Source organism: Trachinotus anak, unplaced genomic scaffold, assembly GCF_046630095.1.
Source record: "Trachinotus anak isolate AG129_WGS33_773 ecotype Australia unplaced genomic scaffold, CSIRO_AGI_Tana_v1 ptg000005l, whole genome shotgun sequence".
Lineage (NCBI taxonomy): Eukaryota > Metazoa > Chordata > Actinopteri > Carangiformes > Carangidae > Trachinotus > Trachinotus anak.
This window is the reverse complement of record NW_027273856.1, coordinates 16,114,512-16,138,718: the sequence shown is the minus strand read 5'-3', so window position 1 is coordinate 16,138,718 and position 24,207 is coordinate 16,114,512. Positions and strand designations below refer to the sequence as shown.

The following is a 24,207-nucleotide window of genomic DNA, read 5'->3' as shown; positions in this document are numbered from 1 at the left end:
TTTTCTCCATCCCATAATCCTGTGTAGTGAGATAGGTAATCTGCTAAGCAGCCCTGGCCCAGTCACTGGGCTCGGATAGTTAATCCTCTAAGGAGCCTGCCGCCTGTTGAACTTTGCTCCCAAAAACCTTACAGTCAGCTGAGATGTTGCATTTCTTCTTCCTGCTCCTTTTAATTGGTGGTGTAGCCGAGCGATCGGGGGACATGAAACATGCCTGGTATGGTAAGGAATTAACTGAGCTCCACCACAGTCAGTGGATTAACTGAAGTAACTTTAAACTGATTGTAATCAGTGGAAGATTGCCATAAAGATAGAAATTCCTGTGTATTTGTTTGAATCTACTGTATATGCGTGTTTCTGGGGTCTGTGTTGTGGGGTTGGGAGCACAGGGTTGTGCTGACTGTAGTGATACAGAAGTTTTAAAGTAAAGCACTTGGACAAAGAATAAACACCTCATTTATTTTTGGAGGCATGATACAGTTAGCAAAGATCGTGATACAGTTAACAAAGATAGATGTTTGAATGAGCCCGGACTAGAGCCTGAATATGACCACAATCACTCCTTCCCTTCCTCTCCTTCTCTTCTTCTTCTCTCCCTCTTTCTTTTAGATTCTCCCTCCCTTCTCTCTCTCTCGCAGTCCATCTTTGACATTGTTGTGACATTAGCCATGCATGCTAACTCATATCTAAACAAATGGACGTGCTGTTGCGTGACGTAGTCAGATAGACATGTCCTGGCAGATAGCTATGTATGTCCTTGCAGAGAAATTATGCCTTTGTAAGAATCAAGGGTTATTGTGTTTAGGAGCCGATAAGCAGAACTGAAATTCACTTGACATTTTGGTCGCCGCCCATACTGTGAATTGTGTGTATTTCTCTGGGTGTACAACCATCCACTTGTCACTGCTTATCCTGGGTGTGTATGATTTTATGTGACTGTGTGGATATGACACATTGGAGGAATGCAGTGTTTCATACATATGATACTTTTATCAGTACCATCATTTCCCTGAAACTCTTGTAATCGTTTCCTCCAATCAATTAAAAGCAGGAAATATCTGATTGGAGATTTAAGTGAACAGGAGCATGAATCTAACTTCAACACAGGGCAAATGTCTGTATCTGAATGAACAGAAAAAAAACATGCCGGTGGGACATCCTGAGCCTCATATATTGATTGTGCGAAACATAAAAGTTAATATTAGTTTAGGGCTGCAGCTATTGATTATTTTAGTAATCGAGTATTCTACCGATTATTCCATCGATTAATCGAGTAATCAGATAAGAACTACTTTTGTCTTATTAAAGAATAAGACGTAAGAAAACAACAGAATATATAAAACTATATAAAATATAGAAAATATAAAAAAGAGAAAGGAACACAAGTCTCTTAAAATGAACAAAGTAATTGGTTTCCTTTTAAGAAAAACTAAACCCAGCTCACTCTTCTCCCCTGTGTCTGTGGTCATGTGATGACATTGCTTGGAACAGAGAGGTAAACTTGTCTGGCAGTGTAAAAACAGATGATCGCCTTTTTTTAGCGGGTTAGTCACATTTAAAAGAAAACATGAGTTAAATTAACCACAGTAATTAATTTTTAAAATTTAAACTGTAATACTGACTGGCATTTTGACTGTGATTTAGGGTGAAAGCAGTACCTGCACTGAGCCATGATGTGGATTAAATGTCTCAATGACTTTTATTAATTGAGTTAATTGAGTTTCTCCTGGAATCGTTTCAGCCCTATATTAATTGATTTTGTCAATCCTGTCATTGTCATACTTCCTACTATAGGGATTATCATGCTTACATTATTGGAACTACATTTCCCATGATGCTTTAGGGGCATAAACAGGAAGTATAATGTTGCCATGGATTCAATGAGCTGCTCTGTGGACTAAAACTTTAAATCTGTTTTTTTTTTTTTTTAATTTTCGTCAATATTTGTTTACATTCTGACAAATTGGCACCATTAAAAGTAAACTGGATTAGCTTTTAGAGCCTCCTGTTTGCAGTGTGACACCTTATCAGAGATTTACTTTGATACTGATAAAGTCTTCGATAAGAAAACTTAAAAACATGATTATTCTCAGGCAGGTTTTACGAGGAGTGTAATTTCTTTCTGTGATTTCTAAGCAGATTTGTAGATGATGGACGTCAGAGATAATGATATACTCAGTGTGAAATGTGTGTTTCATGACTGTGTTTTGAGTAATGACTCAGAGAATCCACTTTTTGACACAAATTGCAGCGATCAAGCACTGAGGGTTTTAAAGTAGCTTAATTGCCTCCATGACTGTTCTGGTAAATGGGCCAAATCGACAGGCCAAACTACAATAACTACTTGATGTTTTTAGAGCCTACTCCCCTCTCGCCAGTGGAGTACTCCTCTTATCTTCTTCACTACAGACACATATTGATTCATACTAAAAAATCTAAATTGACCAATACTGGATTTGTGAAAGAGACAGTCACAGACCATACACAGATGTAGCTTCTTTATCAGCTGGCATGTATACCAGTATTTATACATGTACAACAAGCTTACATGAGCTGATTTATTTAATCTGGCTCTACCAAATAAGTGCTGAAGTTCAATATCCAGACCTAATTAACACTGCCTTTTTAATAATGCATGTCCTCCCCTCCCCTTCATGTATGTCCCCTGTTGGTGATAGAAGTGGATTTTCTTTAGATGAAATCATTAAAGGGGTCACTGCCTTATGACAGATTCACTGATAGTAAAAGTGTAAAACCGCCAATCTTCCAATCCGAGTACAGAAGTCAGGGCTGCTGAGAGAAAACATGTCTGCTGACTGATATGTGCTTCAACTCACAGCTAATGAATTTCACCTCTGCAGTGAGGAGCATAGTGATCCTTGGAAGTGAACGGTGCTGTTTCGTTGGTGAAGTTCCCCACTTAAAGCATAAGACTGTCAAAAACAAAAGCAAACCGAGAACGCTTCTCTGTTAGCTGAGCATGCTGGGAGAAGAGATGATACTGTCCTCAGTGTATGTACAGTCTAATTAACAACCTGGATGTGTGACAACAGTAAGTGGAAAACAGTGTGTAGGTTTGTGTGTATATGTATGTGGTGATGTGTGGTCACGCCTTTTAAGTGCTCAGTAGAGACCCCTTCACACTGTCAGCACCGTCAGTGAACCACACACAGATAACTGAGAATGGGGAAGTTACACTTATGTGTTTATTTATTATTTATTCTGTCAGTTTTCTACAGCAGAGCTTTGAATCTGCACCTGAAGCTGTTAACTTCATGAATCTGTCTCTGTAGCTGATTGGGTTTTACTGTTTTCTTCTTTTTTTCACTTAATCTCTGTCTCACACACACACACACACACACACACACACACACACATACACACACACACACACAGCTGGACTTCCTCTCCAGTAAAATCGCAAAGTAAGCGTGTGAACCAGGAAGTGGTTGATGGTGAACTGGATCATTGTTCAACTACTCTCAGCACCAGTTTGATCTCTTCTGGTCTATCTGAGTAATAATCATGATTATTTCTTTATGTCGCAGGTTCATTTAAAGATTTAAGGATGATGTACTGACTCATTTATCTTATTTCTGGGTCTGGGAGCTGCTTTGACTTCGGTCTACACTGAGAGACAAACTAAAGAGACCTGAATTTTACCAGTAATGTTTCTTGGAGTATTCAGTGAAGAGATACTAAAACAGGCATTACTTAAATATCTTATCTGTTCTGAACAATTAGAGACAAACACGGGGAGTTACAGCAGTCTGAAGTGTAAAGAAGCCTCCGAGCTCCAAGGAGACCTCTTAACACATAGTGTTAGGAAGTTGAAAAGAAACGTTTTGATGCTCCTTCGTTGTTGAGACATTTACCAGAAGTTAGTTGTGAGTAGGGCTGGGTAATGTTCAAAATTTTCAGTCATTTTCAGTAGGGTTCGACTGATTTTGGTTTTTCAGATGTTGATAACTGATATTTGGAGCCGATATGCATTTGGAGTAAAAATCTAAATCTCTGTCAAAATTTTTAATTTTACAAATTCCAACACAAAACTTTGTTTAAATGCCTTTAATGTTAATCAATACTTTTTACATTAAATAAAAAAAAAAGAATAAATAACATGAGCCTTTAATACCTTTTGCTTAATTACATAGTAGAGAATGAACAAATGTTGATGCATAAACTGTCCTCCAATTCTGGAACTGCCCTCTTATGAGCTAAGTGTAAGAAATAACGGCACAGCCTATTATTCTTTTTTCTCCAGTCATTTATATGGACGTTTGGTAGCGCATTCAAATTAGCAGTAAGAGACTCCACAATGTTGTCAGCTAACGTTACATATAACATGTGAAAACACAATCTCAGAGGGATGAGTAATGTTAAGTACTGTAATGTAACCAAGTAACATAAGCAGCGTGGAAGCTCAAATAAGTCCCTGTTGATTGAGCCTTAATATGATCTGGGTCTCCTGGTTTTAGTGGAAGGTGTATTTGGGAATAATGGATATTATATAAGACACTTCGTCCCCTAGATAATAGTCTTATAGCCACTTGGTCATTGAGTTATCTGTCAGTAAAGTCACATGTCACTTTCAGAGTGGCTGAGTGGTTAAGGCATCAGTGTGCTTCCAAAGAAAACATGCAGTTCAGGTTAATTGGAGGTGTAAATGAAGTGTGAATGTGGCAGCCTGCATGTGTACGTTCATGTTGAGGTATCCATATACATCTGTGTACTTGCCATCTATTATCCTGACAGTATTTAATGAAGGTGTGTTGTGGACTTTATGCTGTTGTCAGGGACTTTCCCAGGCTGGGAGAATGTGGCAGCTGTTTTACAGCCTCACTGTGATGTAATTGGGATCATTAGCAATAGCTGGATTTAGCATGAGTGGGCTGTAACTAGCACAATGCTGCATTGAGCGCTGATGCCGGTTGCCATAGTTTGGGTTTATTTTGTGTCTCTGGCTCACCAGAATGCTGGTCGTCACACACTGGTCACTTCCCCTTATGTTATGTGAAAATGATACACCTTATTTCACATTTCCCCTTTCCACCTAAACGGCGTCTTGATGATCCTTCTCTGGCAGCACTGTTAGTATCTCAGGTGCCTGCCTCCTGTCTGATTTGCGTTTTTGCGAGCGTAGCTCTTGTATGTGGATTGGAGATACACTGTATATATTGTCATTGTGGCAAAATGTTCCTCTGACCACATCCGGAGGTGGTTTGAATGACCACGCTGTTCGGCTGCAGTCATAAGGGGAACAGAGGTTAGAAAATAGTGTTTATGGTCAGCGGTCAGGACATGAGTCAAACTATCAATGCTGAAAGCAAAACATTAAGACCGCTTCTAACTTTTGTCTTCTGCCAAAAAACTGTGTGTATAAATGAATTCACCAGCTGAAGACAAATGTTCAATTCTTTGATATGTTATATTATTGTTATATGTTATTAATTAAAACATTTTCCAAAAGGCTACATGATCGTCCTAGTGACAGAACTGACACTAGGAAGAAACAATAATAAAAACCCACAATGACAGCAGTGATCATAAATTTTCATTTGCCTGCAAGAAAGTAGTCTAAAAAATAAAAGCAGTGTCTACAAAATAAAACGTATTTAAAAATCCACTTTCTTGATTCCCAATTTCAAAAATTTTATTAGATTAATTTGAATTCTGATGTAAAATTTCATTGTCTATTGTCCAAATTATTTAAAATGTATTGTATAAATAGGGAAAGGTATTTGTAAACATCTTGCATAGGATTATCTGTATATTTGAAATGGAATTAAGAATTGAAACCACAAATGTGAAATACGTTGTTTGACATCTTGTAACTAAAATAACTGCGACACTAAAGTATGTTGTCTTAAAGACTGAGTTAAAATGCAAAACATCCTGCCCACTTAATATGTGTGTATGTGTATGTTGTAGGAAGTGAAGAAGGAATCCAAAGAGGTCAAGGAAACAAAGACTGAGCCAAAAGAAGAGACCTCTCAGCCTCAGAGGAGAGAGAAGAGCGCGGGCAACGTGGCCAACCTGGTGCAGAGGATGAGCACCATCGGCATCCCCACCGGAGGCTTCCTGCCTCAGCCGCCTGCCGCTGCCAAGAGTAAGATGTTGCAGTTTTGTGTGTGTGTGTGTTTGGATAAAATCATACTTTGTCACAAGAAATTAAGAAGTCATGTCAAGTTAACAAGTGAAACGCACTCAGAGTACGTGGTGCACAGATCTGATGTCTGTCTTACAGCTGCTTAGATAAGTTTGAGGTGTCTCCTCCTTTAACTTGAAAAGCTTTTTGGCACCGGTTACATACGGGCTTCAGGTCAACTATAACTTCAGTGCCTGTGTTACTCTACAAGACAATACCATCATGTTTTCAGAATTGTGACATCGACTGAAGTCATGTTAGACTCCCTGCACTGATTTTGAACATGGAGGCATTACAAGATTCAAACTGTCTTTACATTAATGCTGGAAATCCTAATTCTGTGGCCTTGAATTTTTTTTTGCAAATACTACTTCCACTAAGGAGGTTATGTTTTCACCTGTGTCTGTCTGTTTGTTGGTTTCTTTATTTGTTATTTAGCAAAAAAGTAATTATTATTCAAAAAGTTCTGAACTGATTTTCACCAAACTTGGTTGTGGGACGGGACATATGGGGCAGGAAAGACCTTTTTGGCCAGACCCATTTAAAGGAGCGGATCCAGGAAATTTTTTTATCCCTTTCCTTAACATTGCCAAATGTTTTTTTTGTCAAGGACTAATATTTGGATCTTGACATAAAAATCAGACATATTTATGTTATTGATCTATGAGTTTTTACAAGATCCATATAATAATGTGGATATGTTATGTTTGGCCTTGGCAGAGGTATGCACTCCACTGAGTGCCATTCTAGTTTCACCTGTGTCTTCAGCTGCGTGTGAGCTCATGTATACATACACTTACATGTGTGTGTGTTGCATACTTCCACCGAGTCCAGTCTTGTTCAGAGATCCTATCATGAACGCAGTTTTGTGTTCGTCCTCTTCTCTTTAGCTGTTGTTACTGTTTCTGTTCTGACAGAAAAAAAGTTCAGGGCTCAACTTCAGGGAAAAATTCACCTGAAAACACAACAACACTGTTAAAATCTACTACTGGTGATTTCTCCTGGATTTGTGTCATCCCTTCTAACTGATACACAGATGAAACAGGGATACTACACACATTAACACAGACACTTGGTCTCGCACTAACACCTGTTGATAGTGTAATACTTAGATTAAACAGGTAAGGCCAGTGCCAGTTATGATCTTCTACTACTGAGTGATTGAAAAGACGACTGCTGACTGCTGATGATTTATTTAGATTTATTAGGTGGCTCAAAATGTAGTCAGTCAATCTGTCATGCTAGTCTATTTTTAACTTCCTTTTATTTATTTATTGGTGAGAAAATGTGATAAATGGAAAGTGGCATATAGAAGAGATTGTGATCATAGAACATGATGGACAAAGTCTATATAAGATGAGATATTTGGTGTGTGTGTCTGTTTGCGTGTGTGTGTGCATGATAGTAGTTGATCAATTGCAATGATAATAATAATGATAGAAATAATAATTATAAAATGATATTGATGACCAATTATATTATGGTAATGGTGTTAATGTGATATTATAATGAAAATAGCATAATGTTATCTAATCACACATTTACATGCACACGTACATATACAAACACTGTAACACTGTAATAATGTATAATATATATAATATATAATAATTAGGATGGTTTTTACTATTTCTATCTTTCTTAAATATTTGTTTAACATTTTACAACCAGATCAGACTAACACCTAAGCTCTGCTCCCTGCAGTCTGTTTACTGTACTTTAGCACCTCTGAACAGCCTAAAGCAGCAGCTGTCACTGTACTGTCTCTCCTCTGAATCATTATGTGTCTGCTTCTTGATTTAGTTCAGTTATATTAATCAGTGGAGACACATGTGATATAAAGAGACTCTGTTACAGTTAGTGTCGAAAAAAGTCTGATGATAAAATGTTGAACATGTGCCGTAAACTAATGCAGAACTGGTAACCATGTTACTTTATCCTCAGACTGAGGCTGTGACTGACTGACTGTCTGTGTTTGAGTATAGGGACAGCAGCATGTGGAAGAAGCTCCTGAAGGAATCATAACACAGAACAGACCAGGACCAGTGTTTAGACCTAAAGTCCTCAGTTCAAAATAATACGACATGTCTTAGTTAGTACAGAAGTGTGCATATTAAGCCAGCGCTGCATGCACATTAGACAAAATGGATTCTCATTATCTAAACTCACTTTAAGTCTTGACACATTGGAGTTGATACCATATCTCCTTTGGTTTTAAAGTTTCTCTGGATGGCTGTGCTTGTTCAGCAGGGTGTGTCTGCTGCCTGCCACGGAATCACCCTGCAGAACAGTCCCGCTGTTCCTTGAGGGGTGGGGTTCATTATCGCCCTCCCACTTCCTGGATTTTCACCTTGCTAGCATGTCACCTGTACCAGTTCTCACACCACCCCCTTTGACATTGAGGAGGAGGGAGATACCATAGAGACCTGCACTTAACAGTTTATGTGATTCAAAAGAGAAACGCAGACTGGCGCAGGTGAGACCACGCAGCAGGTCTGTTGACTAACTGGGCCGCCCTTTGTTTTCACAGAGCCCAAGAAGAGACAGTGCAAGGTGCTGTTTGAGTATCAGCCACAGAACGAAGATGAGCTGGAGCTGAAAATCGGAGACATCATAGACATCACTGAAGAGGTAATTTTAAAGTTAAGTGAGCAAATGGGAATGAAGCTTCCTGTGACACCTACACCGGCCTTGGCCTTTTTAATTGCTGTCCTGTTTAGTGTTTAGGCCAAACAAGATACTACACATATGCTTTCAACCACTGAAGATACACTGACTGGTTATCTGTGGTGGTGGCAAGTCAGAACAAGTGAGCAGCAGAGAGCACTTTGAGTGAAACAAGAAGCACTCTCAGAAAATGTTTGTGTGGTGAACTGAACCAGAGCAGGAAAACAGATCATGTGATTGTTCTGTATCAGTTGGTTTCCTGTATGGTTTCAGTTTTTTTTATTGGAGACAGAGCTTCAGAGCTTGTTCAACTTGCTTTTAAATGTATTTTAGATTGACAATCATAGTGGGTGAGGTGCATTACCCATCGCATCATCCTCTTAAAGTTGAGCATTAGGGACCTGGAAATTGAATTTGCCCATTTTATCAGAAAAGCAAAGCACCTTCGAACCAGCAAATTTAAAGGTCTGAAAATTAGAGGGAAAATGACATTACTCCATTTTTCTCTGTGTGCAGGTTGAAGAGGGCTGGTGGAGCGGCAGCGTGAACGGCAAGTCAGGACTGTTCCCCTCCAACTTCGTCAAGGAGCTGGAAACCATGGGAGAGGATGGAGAGTCCAACGACGCCGCTGCAGCAGCAGCAGATGAGACTGGTAAAGACAGAGACAGAAAAACAAGCAGGACTTCATTGACATGAAGGGTGCAGCTCAGTGAGGCTGGAATCTAATGTTTGTTGAGACATGATGCCAAAACAAAGCTGGAGGAGGGTGTATTTGCTTCAGTTCAGTAAACTCTAATGTGCCTGTCAGTCTGCACAGTGAATTTTAAAATGCACAATATGTTCAGGAACAACAGCAACTGTGTACGTCAACAGATACCATTATATATTTTTCAAATCTTTATTCTCTGGTTGAAATATTGAAGAACTGCTTATGCAGAGTCGCCACCCCTCACTGCTGCTGTTGTTGTTGTTGTTGCTTTATGACACATTAATTCAGCGTCAGTAGAGTTAAATTTAGTAGTGGAGCTGTTCAGTTGTGAACCCAGCCCAGTTGAAACAAGCCTCAACAAGATGGTCGGCTGAGCTATTAATCTGCTAAATCATCTGTCTGCTAGTTACATGACTGGGAGGTGCAGCAGTTCTTTAAACAGCTGTGGGCGCGCGCGCGCGTGTGTGTGTGTGAGTGTGACTGCATTTGAATGTGCTGAATGAGTAAATATTAGTGCTTAATTAAATATGATACAAGTTCCCCATCTTGTATCTGTTTTGCATTAGAGATGTGAACTGCAGACATTAATCAAAACTTCCACTGAGCTTTTATGAATTAATCTTTTCATTCATATATTTAATTATTAGGGCTGTCAATCAATTTAAATAACCTCACCTCACCTCTAACCTCACAAGGGGGAAAAATAAGGCAAAAAAAAAAAACATCCCCTTCTACTAAGTGGGATCAAAACAGGGAAATACAAAAAATAAATTTCAACAAAGTTTGTTGAACTTGCCGTTCAAAAGACCCTTTTCTTTATCCATTTCTGCTTGAGAAGGTTTGTTTCTGCTTGTTGCTGCATTGCTTACTGATTTCCCAAACTGCGGGGGTGGGCTGAAGGTCGTTATCACAGAATGTGGGTGTGTTAATCACATGTCAAAAAAAATGAGTGGCGTTAAAAGGAATTTGCGTTAACTCGTTATTATTATCGTGTTAACTTTGACAGCCTTCTTAATTATGTAATACTGTAAACCCTGGGTTACACACAGCATCTTCTTGTGGCCGTAAGGGGGATAAAATGTGTATTATCTGAGACAAATCATGTATCTTGGTCTACACAGTATTGCAGCACCAGGAGGGAAAGCGGTCAAATGTGATACTCGTGGATTTACTTATTCTCTGTTGTATCTCCTCCCCAGATGGAAGTGCAGTGGAAAGCGCTGCCACCCCCACATCACCTCAGCCCACCTCAGGGAACGGGGTTATTGCTCAGCCCAAGAAGATCCGAGGTGTCGGCTTCGGAGACATTTTCAGGGAAGGTTCAGTCAAGCTAAGGGTCCGTCTGCCCAGCCCCGACAAGGAGGAGAAGAAGGATAAAGTAAGTGTGAAGCAAACTCAGAATATACAGTTCACATAACACAAGAAATGATGTGAAAGCTGAGTGTGGAAAAGCCTCATTATATGTCCTTTCTGTATATTCACATATGTCCCTCTAGGTAATCACTGCATTTACATAACACTGAAAAATGTTGCATATTCCCCAGTATGGCTGTAAAAAGAAGACATCAATGTCAAGATACTGACCGTCAACATTAAAAAAACATGTTTCAGTAATAAACCAGGTTTATAGGATATCTGATGAATTGTAACTAGAGATGAATTGTATTGGAAAGTTAAAAAAAAAACCCAAAGTAGATATGGAAATAAAACAGTTATTTGAGATATGGAAATTTCTAACAGAAATTCCTATGTTAGTTCCTGTAATGTGTCGTTTTAAATTGCTCATGTAGCTACTGTATTTACAGAGAAGTGTGCATTAAAAAGGGCAGTTTTTTAAGGCTGGGTAGAAAAAAAATGGATTCTCTGATTCAAATCGATCTTCATTTGAATAATCCGGTATCGATTTATGAAATCCTGAGATCGATCTTTTAATGTGAGTCTTTTGCTGTCACCTGTGGACGTGTGAAGCTGTAACCCCGTTAACGTCATGTGACCACCCTTCTTGCATAATGAGATCTGGTGAGGTGCAGTGGTGGAGTCAATGGTCTAAAGGCAGATGTGTGGTTACATTTTGGATTTAAAAACTATGACGACAGCGAAGTGCTGGACAAAAGCAACTACATATGCAAGATGAGCAAAAATAAGCCAACAGAAGAGGAAGCTGTGTGAACCTGTTCATACACACTGAGCTATGTTAGCACTGGTATTACTTACCTATCTTTTATTTCTTGAGATGTGTGTTTAAACTGTTGGCCATGTTAAATCGAAAGTGCATTATTGTAACAGCTTTGGGTCCATTTGTGATGTAAACATTAATATGTTTAATAATGCACCAGGTCACATGTACAATTTACAGCTTTAGCTCTCATTTATATCCAAGAAAAATTGTCATTGTAACTGAAATATCTCTGACTGAATCGATATCAAATCAAATTGGGACCTTGTGAATATGAATCAAATTGATTCGGGAGATCAGCAAAACTCAGCTCAACAGTTTTTGCCCTAGTTTTGCTTTTTGTCACTTAGCATTTGGTTTGGGATCAGTGACTTTGTGGTCATGAGATCATCAGAGGATATTTATTTGTAGCCCTTATTTGGCAACAGAATTAAATAGCAAGTGTCCTCCTTTATTAAAGGGCTACACTAATGTTTTGCTCCTATAAAATGTAGGAAAGTGACACATGCAATGTGTGTTTTAAAGCAGGAATGGAAATGTATAAAAATAGCTTCAGCACCTGGCTGCGGACTAACCACTGTCTAAAATCTAATGTGTGAGAATAGCAGGTGTAAAATCTGCACACAGAGGTTAAAGCAGAGAGGGTGACAGCGTGAGATTTCTCACTAGTTCAGACAATGAAAAACACCGAAATGATGCCAGTAGAAAATATTAGAAAAAATATAAAGGATTCATTATGATGTTACTTTATATGATCTCTCTGTTCAGCACCACAACACAAGCAGTTATGCAAAATGTGACCTTTCTCTTTCTGTCTTTGGTCTCTGGCCTTTTATTTCTAACTTACTGACTCACAGCAGCTCCAGTCCAGTGAAACATGAAGAAGCAGCCAATCACATGCTTATTAAGTCGGCCATTTACACATACTTTAATTTCTGAACAGAAATAATCTAATCAAAGGCCTTTATACATTTTACCAGAAATATCTCACATTGATTTTTCCATCGTTAATTTAATCACTGATCTTTTTATTAGTCAGGCTTTTTCATATTTCCTCTTCCTACAGAGATGAAAACGTGCCGCACATGTCAGAATATCCTGGCATCAGGCCTGAGCTCATTTACATTTCTCATCTTATTACATTAAAAAATTTTGATGATGCACAAATTTGCGCTCCTGACAATAATTTGCGGCAGTAAAGTAAACATCCATCTCAGGCTACGTCCACACTACTACATTTTCATCTAAAACTAAAACTATCTCCGTACAGACAAACACACCTGAAAACAAACGGTAACGTACACTGGGCATGTGCAAGCTCGTGTAAACAGGAGGCAGATTGTCTACTTTGCAGTTGATTAGTTGCAGGAAAGACAGTAAAGACAGGTGTGGAGTTAGAATGCGGAATTGAACTGCACATCAGCTACTAGCAAAGACGTCTCAGTAACACTGTGTTAACTACATCTACATGACGTGTGCCATTTATATTCTTTGTTGTTTTGGAGGAAGTTTCCTGAATCAGCCTGACACAGATTTAGCTTCAGAGGTCCGTTGTTTACTGTCCACACTGAGGGAACATGCCCAGATTCATTCGAAGTTTCTGTTTGTTGTGAATACACTTGTTTTTACTGCCATCAGCAAAAAAGATTCAGTCAGGAAACACTGCCCTCACCCCACACAGGAAGATTAAGATTAATGTGTTCCTTTATTAGTCCCACATTGGGGGAATGTGCGGTATTACAGCAGCAAAGTGGACAGTGCAAGAGAAAAACTGCAGGTATCACTAATAAATACTTAAGAAAAAGATAAATAACAGATGATAATATAATATGTACAATTTGATATTTGCAAAATATACAACAACAGTATTTTAGATTTAATGATTTTAACTAGTGTGGAAACAATCAGTCTGAATTCTGAAACCTTTCTGAAAACTGCAGGTCATCAGCTGCTGATTCTTGGATTTTACCACTAACATACAAGATACACAAGAGGATGAGCCAGTGAGACTCGGTTTAGCTCTGATCTGAAACGCTCCCCTCTCTCTCCTCTTCCCAACAGCCCTCACACTCTGGTTCAGCACTCCCTTCACTCTCCTCCACTCCTCACACACCACCACCTCACATGCTCTCACACTCTCCGTTTCACAGCCTCAGATGTCTTCATTTGGCCTCGACCAGCCCACAAAATCCACTCACTACTCCCCCCTGTCCCTGCAGTAGAAATATCAAGCACATACAGCATCCTCCTTCTTTTCAAATTTTCAATTTACTTTTCATCATTTTCTGTCATACAGAAAAGTTCTGTTTGGTAATTTCAACAAGTTAAACCCGACAGTAACATACTCCTTTTCATTTAAAGCTTCTTTATTGCCATAAAACCTTTTTTTTGTGGCTCACTCATCATCATTTGCTGCAGAAAAAACCTGTATGTTCCACTATTATTACTCTTCCAATTAACAGCATTGCCTATAACCATTTTTACCTAATAACAGAGTCATGATCAGATGATTCATTCAGTTCTGACACAAGCCGTCTCACAGACAGGACTCCTCTACATGAAGCCATATATCCACCCATATCCAATGAATCATTTCCATATGTATGGTTTGCTTCATTTTAGCCAGTCCCATCATTACCATCTGCTGCAAAGCCCGCCCATCCCAACACGACAGACTCGCAGAGAGCAGACGCAGACAGCAAATCCAAAGGTAAAAGACTGTAAAAGTGCTGAAAAGGACAGTTTGACGTGTGGAAAGTGTATTTAATGTCACCAGATGGTCACTGTGAGAGAGAAAATGTTTTTCTGTTTGTCCTGTCTACTCCTTTGAAGTTGGTGTGTTAGCTTTGTTAGCATTGTTTACATCTGTCATTAGTTACAGCTCCACTGTCGAGGGTAGAAAACTGAAAACATGCAGTTGTCACAGTGTTGTATAAATGACAGGATGTACTGACTTTCAGATATACCAGTTTTAAGATCTTTGGCTTGTGTGTGCGCAGGCAAACCTGTGCTCGTGCTAGCATAGTAGAGTGATATCTGTGTACACTCACATGCAGACGTTTTCCTTGTGTGCTTTTGCATATAAACCCCTGTGATTTGTGTATCCACTGTAATGTAACAGATGCCAACGTTTCGGTTTCCCCAGCTAAAGAGTACTGCAAGGTCACATTTGGGTTCGAGGCCACGAACGAGGACGAACTAAGCCTGAAAGAGGGTGACATCATACACATCCTGAGCAAGGTGAGCCTCCAGTCCTCTGTGCAGTGAAATGGTGAAACCAGAGAGGTTTACTAGCTGAACTAACCTGCTAGATTAGCCTTCTGTCACCTGCAAGCTTGGTCACAACTGAATTGACAACCTGACCGACATCAGCCCGTCCAAGCTGGGGTCACTGTCACAGCGAGTTTAAAGGTCGCAGGTTAGACTTTGGAGAGTTTGAAAATCAGCAGAACAGACACACAGCTCCTTTTGTATTGAACGGAAAACACAAGCTCAGATCAAACAGATGATTATTCTAAAACAAAACAAGCTGAAGTTTCAAAGTTGGCTCTAAGTAAATACAGTGTTGCACCAGTTTGTGGCCAGTTTCAAGTGTTCGTCTTGGAGTCACTGTGTTGCACTCGAGACGGGACAAGGTGATGGCTGTTTGTGCAGAGTGCGAGAGGAAGCAGACGGTTTACCTTTAACTCAGAGTCAGTCATGTACCAAGAAAGTGGCAGTAACCTATCACTCACTAATCACATCACAAGTCTTCATTTCCTTCTTCATACTTGTTGAGGCATTTACAAACAATGGTGTGATTATGTAAAAGGGTCAGGCTTTGTTTTACTCTTAAAGCCTTTGTTTGTTTCCGTATTTTGTCATTTTATTTTCATTATCTGACATGATAATCTATAATTAGAGGCTAGTATCTGTCTGTCACACCTCTAAGTCTTTGAAGGGTCCCTTTAGCCATCTGAGTTGACTGATTAAATCCAGAGAGCTGGCTGCGAGTCTCTGCTGTAGAGTCTCACAACAAACCAACACAAACATCCAGAGACTCTTGGCTGGCTCAGCTCATGTTGTCGAGGTACGGTGACTCAGGGGCTGATATTTGATGGCAGGAGAAAAGTGACACATAACCATGATCCCCTCAGTTTCACTGGCCAAAGGTTTTTTGGAAAGCTACCACCATCTAGTGGCGACTGTACAGAACTGCCTGTAAAATGACCAGCAGTGCTGAAGGTTTTGTTAAGAACAGGTACAGGATTGTTTTTGTTTTTTTTTAATCTATCAAGGTTATTTAATTTTCCTCCCCTCTCCCTACAATAGAGGCTTTGATGCTTTGTGGAGTTTTTTTTTTTCCTTCTGAATCTGCTACTTGCTGCAAAATAAAGAGATAACAGGCATATTACAGAGAGAGAGATAAGGAGACAAAGTGAGGTTGTCACCATTCATTCTTTTTTCTGTCGATTCCCTCACAGGACACAGGGGAGCCCGGCTGGTGGCGAGGGGAGATCGGTGGCACAGAAGGCGTCTTCCCTGACAACTTTGTGACCATGGTTTATGAGGCAGAGAAAGAGGTGAGATCAGTGGAGGAATAAAATGAACCATTGGCAACTGTTTTGAGAAGTGATTGATTATTAAATGCTTTTTTCAAGCAAACATTTCCTGTACTTTGGTTCCAGTTTCCAGGACTTTTCTTTGTCTTATGACTGTCTCTGGGTTTTGGGCTGTTAGTCATTCTAAACAAGCAAATTATCAACATCACCTTTGAGTTTGGGAGATGATAATTCACTGCTTTCTTATAATTTTAGACCAAATGATTAGTTGATAATGAAACTAATAATAATCTGTTGCTTTCCTTAAATGAACAGTAAACATCAGCATTATCAAATGTCATGTGCGTCTCTGTGTGTTCGATGCATGGGCTCGTGTGAAAGTCCTGCAAACAAAGTGGAAATGAATGTAATCATTTCCACATAATTGTTTTTAAATTTGTTTTATGTAGAAGTCTTATAAATGTTGTTTGGTGTATTCATCCTGTGGGAAGAGAGAAATGCAGTCATTCACATGTATAATGATGTTAGAGCTTGTTTTTTCACGTCTGTTCTCTCAAATACACAACTTCATAAAAGGTACAGGGACTCAAAAGTTAAAGAGGAGGTGAACAGGAACATGTGTTATAAATAATGCATTTTACAGTAGGAGGTGACAGATGATTAAAACAAACTGCTCATCTTATCTCAGCTCTGACATCTTCATCATTACATCATCTAATTAAAGTTATGGAGTAGTAAGCACAGCTTAATTTTGTAACAAATGCAGAAATCCTGTTTGACTTCTCATGACGGGTTTTCCACATGGGTAATAATGCCTCTTGATAATCAGCCAGATGCCTTTTAGCTTAAAGAGCTTATTGCTAAGACGTCTCTCGCAGGCATCTGTAATGACCAGTGAAGCAGTCATTGAAGAGGGTCTCCGGATCATGTTAATAGTGTTTGAGCTGACTCTGGGAGTGTGTCTGTTCTGTTGAAAGCTGAATCTTACTGATTTCTCATCTTCACTCATAAAAGCCCTTTGAGGTGTCGGTAAAAAGAAGGTCATTTGAGGTATTTCACAGATCATGTCAATGAATATATACCGTGTGTTCTTGTTTCAGACTCCCACGTCAAGAGGGTCAGTGAAGTCAATGCTTAAGCAGGAGTCAGAAGAGGTAAGGTAGCAGATGAAAGCAGAGGCTTGATGTTAGTTTCTCTGCTGCTGTGATCACTTTCACAGACAGTGAGAGAGACACCTCAGGGAGTTGTGTCCTCTGCTACAGCAGCGGGTCGAGCTCATTGATTTAGTTTTAGTGTTGGCCTTTAGACAAAAATGTTTTTGTTTTGGTCAAATTTTAATTATTTGGTTTTAGATTCTGAAGACATTTTAGTCTCATTTTGTCATGCATTTTGAGGCCACAGTTGCCATGGTTACAGGTGTTGTTGTTGTCTACCACGGTGTCTGTTCTGCAGTAACACAACAGACCAACTCTCCTCAGTAAATCCAGTCATCATCTCCATCACTGACACGCTGTCATTTATAGCAGCTGCCTGTTTTATACACTACTGCTCACTGTCTGGGTTTAGCATGAGAGGAGAAGGTGAAACATCAAATAACACAGTGATGTATCTTCAGGTGACATATAGAGAGAAATTTATATGGTTGACTGTGGACATTACACGTTTCTTCCAAAAAGTAGCCAACTGAGAGTAACTCTAACAGTACATCCACATCCGAAGCGCTTACAACAAAGCTCCAGTAACTTACCTTTTCATAAATGTCTACATGCTGCCTGCATGTTTTTATAGTTTTCCAGATGTTCTGTTGTTGTTTAACTCGTAGACTGTACAAGAATCTAGTCCATAAATCAGTTTCTTCAAAGAACTGACAACATCAGGTAACATTACTGATGAGACAGGATGTTCCTGAAGGCAGAAAGCATTTTATTAATGGTTGTGCAAAAGGTCAGACAACCAAATCAACTTCTGAACTGTTTTGCTTATCAGGAGCTGCAGTGTGTAACTCTGCACATGAACGCAGGTTGTTGAATAAGACTTTGAATTAAAACTGTAATTAGTTTTGCCACTTTTTAATTACAGATTAAATTGTGTTTTGCTATCAAAAGTGTTATCAAAAGTGAGTTTTTTAAAATTTAGTTTTAGCCTCATTGTCGTCATGAACAAACGACATCAATGAATATTTGTCATCATAGTTTTTTGTTAACACTGCTGGAAATATACTGTCTGAGCTTGAAATGACACAGTGTGCACTTGGCCCATTAGCGCATTATACTTATTGTCCCGTATTATCTAAATTAGTTGTCGTAGAGTGAAAGGAAAGTTGAGTTGTAGTTGTGAGGAGGTTTATCAACCTGACATGCTGCTGTGGCTTCAGTGCTCTGGGAACATTTGTGTGTCACAGGGTTTGGTTCTTCACAGTTTGCATTTTAATCCTACAACATTGTCAGACTCAGGATGGACAGTTAAAAAGATCAAAATCAACACGGCAGAACCAGAGATGTCTTTTTTATTTCCTTCTCAAAACTTGGTGCCTACATCACCCACAATGCAACTTGGCAGCTGACCGTTTGAGATTGTTGTGTACTATGCTGGTGATAGTTAATGTACCCACAAACCTCAAGCAATGATGAGGTGTGGGCCACAGAGGTCTGGTGAGCTCACTTCTGTCCAACTCCACACCCGCAGATCTCACTCAGCTCCTTCTGGAGACTCAAACAGCTTTATATAATGTTTTTTCAGAGCTATCAGCTCTGATCGTGTCATGTGATAGAAATGTGTTGTTTGAGGTGCGACAGGGAGTGTGAACTGTGTAGTGCAGGAAAAATAACTGTTGGACTGGGTCCAATCTGTGCTCTTACACCCCTTTAAATGTCATGTGGCAAACTCCAAATGGCCTGTCTACCCACTGTACCATAAAGGCCTGGTTGATGAAAAGCTGCTTAGAGGGTCGTCCCTGTGAAGCTCTGTTAGAGCAACCATGTGGTTTCTGGTCACCTCTCTGACCAAGGCCCCTCCTGCCAGGTTACTCAGTTTGGTCGGACAGCAAACTCTAGAAACAGAAAAAGTAAAGGGGTCTGAATGCTTTCTGAAGACACTGCACCCCACAAACCTCGTCTTTTCCTCCGTCTGTTTTCTTACTTAATAATATCCAATACAGAGATTAAATCAGTTTTCATAGTCCTACATGTGTTGATTTTCCATGTTTGGTAGATAAGACACTCTGCAGCTGCACACACAGTTGAACACAATGACACGAAGCCTCAAGGATACACTGAGGTTAATTTCATTCATTAGTTCCGAGACCCTCAGTTTAGTCATATTTACTGCTTATCAGAATTCATTTATTCAAGCTGTGATACTTCACACTGATTTGATTCGGCAAGAACACTCTGCACACAAGATATTTCTGAAATAAAAAGAAATAATTGAAAGTGTTTGTTTATATAGTTGTGAAATTCCCCCCTCAGGCAGGATGATAATTTAATTGTGGGAATAAGAGCCTATTCCTGTGAATGTGAATGTGACTGTGTCAGGCCAGACCCTCTGGGGTTATATAATACGATTGGATAGTAAATGACTTGCTTGCTTTATGGCTGTCAGCAGTCAGTCCAGCACTGCTGATTATTCAGTTGGCTCTATTTGCTGTGAAATGAGATTACAAAGATATTGATGAAGATGTCGATGTTCAAGTCATTCAATATCAAAAAGCAGAGTCTCACAGTCTGCTCCTTTGTTACAGAAAGAAAAGTGTTTAAACTGTTATTAAAGGCAACAGCCTAACAATAGATATTATCTTTGTGAATCAGTAACTGCTCAGTTATTGATAAAACTAAGTCAAAGGCTTAGATTCAACTTGAAATTAATTTTCTCACATGATGTTGTTTTATATTCATATAAAACAGAAGGAAAATGGTGCAGTATTTACCCCACCATTGCCTTGTTGACAAGAAACCAAAAGGAGAAAAAAAGTTTTTTGTGCACTTGTCCCTAGTGTGTTTTTCTGTCATTTCTCTCCTCTCTTCTGCTTTCTGTTTCACTGTGTGTGTCTTGTTATGATAAGTGCAATAAAAGCTTTCCACGTGTTATACACCTCTCTAAAAAAAAAGATGGATGGACATCAACCAGATGTCTGAAAATCGGGCCAGAATATCAGCATTTTTTTAAACGCACACAATCTGGCGATAGTGAGGAGCTCTCCTGCTTACAACTCCAGTAGGGAGTCCAGACTGCCTCTAAACTGTGAATTTACTGCAGCCACATGCTGATAACCAACATGCAGCCAGAATACTTCAGATGACATCACCATATGATCAAAATCATGATACTAGTGTGTGACTAAACTTAATGTTTTGTTTTTACATTTACATTGCTTTCATTTCAATTTTAACACAGCTGCCATAATAGAAATGAAGTTGTAGCAAGTGGTTAGTCTTAACACTGCTACATTAGCTGTCATCTCCCATAGTTGTCATACTTATGAACTAAAAGTAATGCTGACTTGTTCTTTTTATAACAAATTCTTGCCTCCAGTCATACTGTTATGAAATTTAATCAACACAGTTATATGAACAGTCATGATTCTGCTCCAGTTCATCATGTTGGTCATCACAGCCACAGGTCTACTTCTACTCGTAATGCTTCAGGCTCCACTTTTGTTAGACACATGGTGCCTTCAGAAAGAGGCCTTCACCAGATCTGTGCCTCGACACAGCCCTGCCTCCGAGCTCTGCGGGCAGCTCCTTCCTGCTCATGGCTTGGTTTTTGCTCTGATATGTATGTCAGCTGTGACACCTTTATATCGACAGGTGTGTGTCTTTTCACGTCATGTCCAATCAGTTGAATTTACCACCAGTGGACTCCAATCCAGGTGTAGAAACATCTCAAAGATGATCAAGAGAAATGGAAGGCACCTGAGTTGAATTTCATAGCAAATGGTCTGAATACTTATGTCAATGTGATATTTCAGTTTTCCCTTTTAATTTAATTTACAAAAGTTGTTGATTTGATGAGGGGAAAAAATGAATTTAAATGAGTTAAGCGCAAGACTGCAACATAACAAAATGTGTGAAGGAGTGAAGGAGCCTGACAACATTATGAATACACTGTGCATGTCATGCCGACAGCTGTTAGCGTGGGAACCAAGTTTGATAAGGAAATAAGCAGAGGAAACGATGGGCCTGAGTGAGTTCAGTGATGAGAAAAAGATGTTTCAACATAGATACATACAACTTGGTGAACTGTGTTTTTTTTCTGAAGATGTTATCATCTTATCATGCACGCTGTGTAGAATACTGCAATCCAACACGAGCTCAGAAGTTTTTGTTTTTGTTTTGCAGCATCCTGTGGCCTTACCATGTATGTGTCAAATTCAGATCTTTGACTGAAAGATACTAGTGTGAATCAGACATTAATCTTTGTTCTGACTCACATGCATTATTGTCATAATTGTAAAAAAAGCTTATTATGCTGAGCTGTTGATTGTATTTATTGTCTGAAGTAATAATATTGATCTTTATTTATAGGGCACTTAGAACATTAAAACATACATAAGTCAAAGTGAAAGCAGTAAAAATGAATTAAAGCGGATAAAATACATTTAGAACTCAAGCAAAGTCAGTCAGGAAAGGCTGTCTGATAAAAGTGTGCCTTAAGAAGGGACCTAAAAGAAAGAGTCAGCAGATTGTTCCAGACCTAGAGTCCTGACTGCAAACACTCAGTCCCCTTTAGTTTTCAGCTGAATCTCAGGAACAGATAAAACCCCTCTGCTCGAGGGTCTCAAAGTATGTACCAGCATGTAGGGTATTAAAAGGTCTGAGACACAGCAGGTATAGAGGCCATGAAGAGCCTTAAAAGTAATCAGTAAGAGCTAAATATCTATTCTAAAACATACCGGGAGCCAGTGTCTCTTGGTTCTGGTTAAAAGCTTGGCAGCTGAGTTTGGAGACTGATCAATAGACGGTTGGTTCAGGCGAGTAAAAGACTGTTGCAGTAAGCCAACCATGATAAGATGAAGGCGTGTTGAATGGTCTTTTAAGAGTTCAAATGGATCATACAAATTACTGTCAATTACTACATCTTGCAGCTGACTTGACATGTCAATGAAAAATGTGTCCAAGGGGAAACGTGTATAAATGAAAAAGAACTGGTTCAGAAACTGATCCCTGAGTCCCACCATACTTAACAGGAGAAAATGAAGAGACTTAGTTATTCACAGAGACACAGAACCTCCTATTTGACAGGTAGGATGGAAACCATTCTAAAACTGTACCAGAGATCCCCACTGTGTGCCTCAGCCTGTGTAACAGGATGCCGTGATCCATCATGTCAAAGGTTGCACTAAGGTCCAGGAGTACAAGGACTGATCACATGCCTTCATCAACAGTCATTCAAAGGTCATTAGTAACCTTGAGCAGAGCAGTATCTGTGCTGCGATGCTTCTACTCAAACGTCTTAAAAATATTTGTTTAGCAGTGCAGATAGAAGTTGCTTTGGGCACCATTTTTTTTCTATAGTTTTGATATAAAAGATAACTTGAAAATTGGTTTGTAGTTCCAGTCCAGTCCAGTTTAACAGCGCATTCACACAAGCAGCTATAAAGTAAGCAGGGACACAACCATCAGACGAGGAACTACATGATACTGCTTCTAAATGTACGAGCAAGGTAATGGGATAAAACTGGTTCAGAATATCTTGTTGATTATAATTTGAGTAAGTGGCACTGGCCATGACAGAGGTTCTGATTGACTTCACTTCATCAGTGAAATAGAAATAAGAGAAGTAGCTTATTCTGACATCCTTGATCATTTGGTACAGTGTAGTAATAACTCATAATATTGTAATGTATTTGGAGACCAGTTTTTCCATCTGTGCTCTGCTTTCTTACATTTTATTTTATCACTGTGAATACTGTTGTTTGTACCAAGGCCACTCTCATTCTGAGGACTTATACCCAACCTTTAGAGGTGCAGTAATATTCAGTGAAGACAAGCAGCTTGAATTGAAACAGTCAGCCAGTTCATTGGTTTGTAAATATTCATATATGCAGAAAGTCAGACAAGTAGAAGAAATCAATTTGTGATTTTTTTTCATGGGTCTGACATGTTTCATCACTCCATTCAAGTGTCGCAAATAGCACTGAATTTCAGAATGGCAAAGTGGCATCTACCACCGCCTTCCCGCTGTCAGCAGATAAATGTTGCACAGTGCAAAATGCACTCAATGTCAAACCTAAACTGCAGTGCTGGGTTTCCATTGACACTTGCCCTGCTCTGCCAACTCCTCAACCACAGCATGCAACCCCACTTATGCACATCTCACCCACAGTCTGACCAAGTAATGGAAAGTACAAACACACCATACTTAACTAAAGACAAGGCAACACCTTTCAACAACAAGGCAGTGCCTTACATAAGACATGAAAAGTGTTCGAGATAAAGATAGATAGATAGATGGATAGATGTTAAAGATGAGATATAAAAGAAACACAAAGTAATATGAAACCCACTTAAAAGTATATGAACTGAGCACAGTAACAGCAAAATGTGGGATATGAAGAATTTAATAAGAGTTCTATTAGATCTCAAGTTGTCTGGGAGTTTGTTCCAGATATGTGGATAGATAAGTTTGTCTTAATATGGCTAAAACATAAATCCTTTAAGTACTGTAGTGGTTATTGAAATCTGGGTCAGATTCCATGACTACCCAAAGATTCCTTGCTTGGGTTATGGTCTTTAATGTCAGCAAATGAGGCTGAGCACTGGCTTTAATTGTTCATCCAGTCAAATTTTTTACATGAGTCTGTGTGTTGTCTGCATAGCTATGATAAAATATCTAGTTGTTTTTTGTAATCTGAGTTAGATGTAGCATGTACATGTGGAACAGAAGAGGCCCAACAACGATAATAACTGTGTGGTTATATGTTGTGTCCAACCATGTCAAATGCAGCACTGAGATCTAACAATACTAA

The 24,207-nt window shown here is 39.2% G+C and overlaps 1 protein-coding gene across 2 annotated transcripts in view; it reads left to right on the top strand.

Moving 5' to 3' along the window:
* Window positions 1-24,207, top strand: part of cd2ap (CD2-associated protein) — a 69,361-nt gene that overhangs the window by 17,928 nt on the left and 27,226 nt on the right. The window contains exons 3-10 of one of the 2 annotated variants that reach the window (XM_071478552.1): window positions 5,932-6,109; window positions 8,679-8,779; window positions 9,332-9,467; window positions 10,724-10,902; window positions 14,323-14,410; window positions 14,846-14,940; window positions 16,164-16,262; window positions 17,342-17,395. In XM_071478552.1, the coding sequence (XP_071334653.1) occupies window positions 5,932-6,109; window positions 8,679-8,779; window positions 9,332-9,467; window positions 10,724-10,902; window positions 14,323-14,410; window positions 14,846-14,940; window positions 16,164-16,262; window positions 17,342-17,395 (930 nt within the window). Of the gene's footprint in view, window positions 1-5,931; window positions 6,110-8,678; window positions 8,780-9,331; window positions 9,468-10,723; window positions 10,903-14,322; window positions 14,411-14,821; window positions 14,941-16,163; window positions 16,263-17,341; window positions 17,396-24,207 lie in introns of both variants that reach the window. The other variant, XM_071478551.1, reaches the window with a different exon arrangement.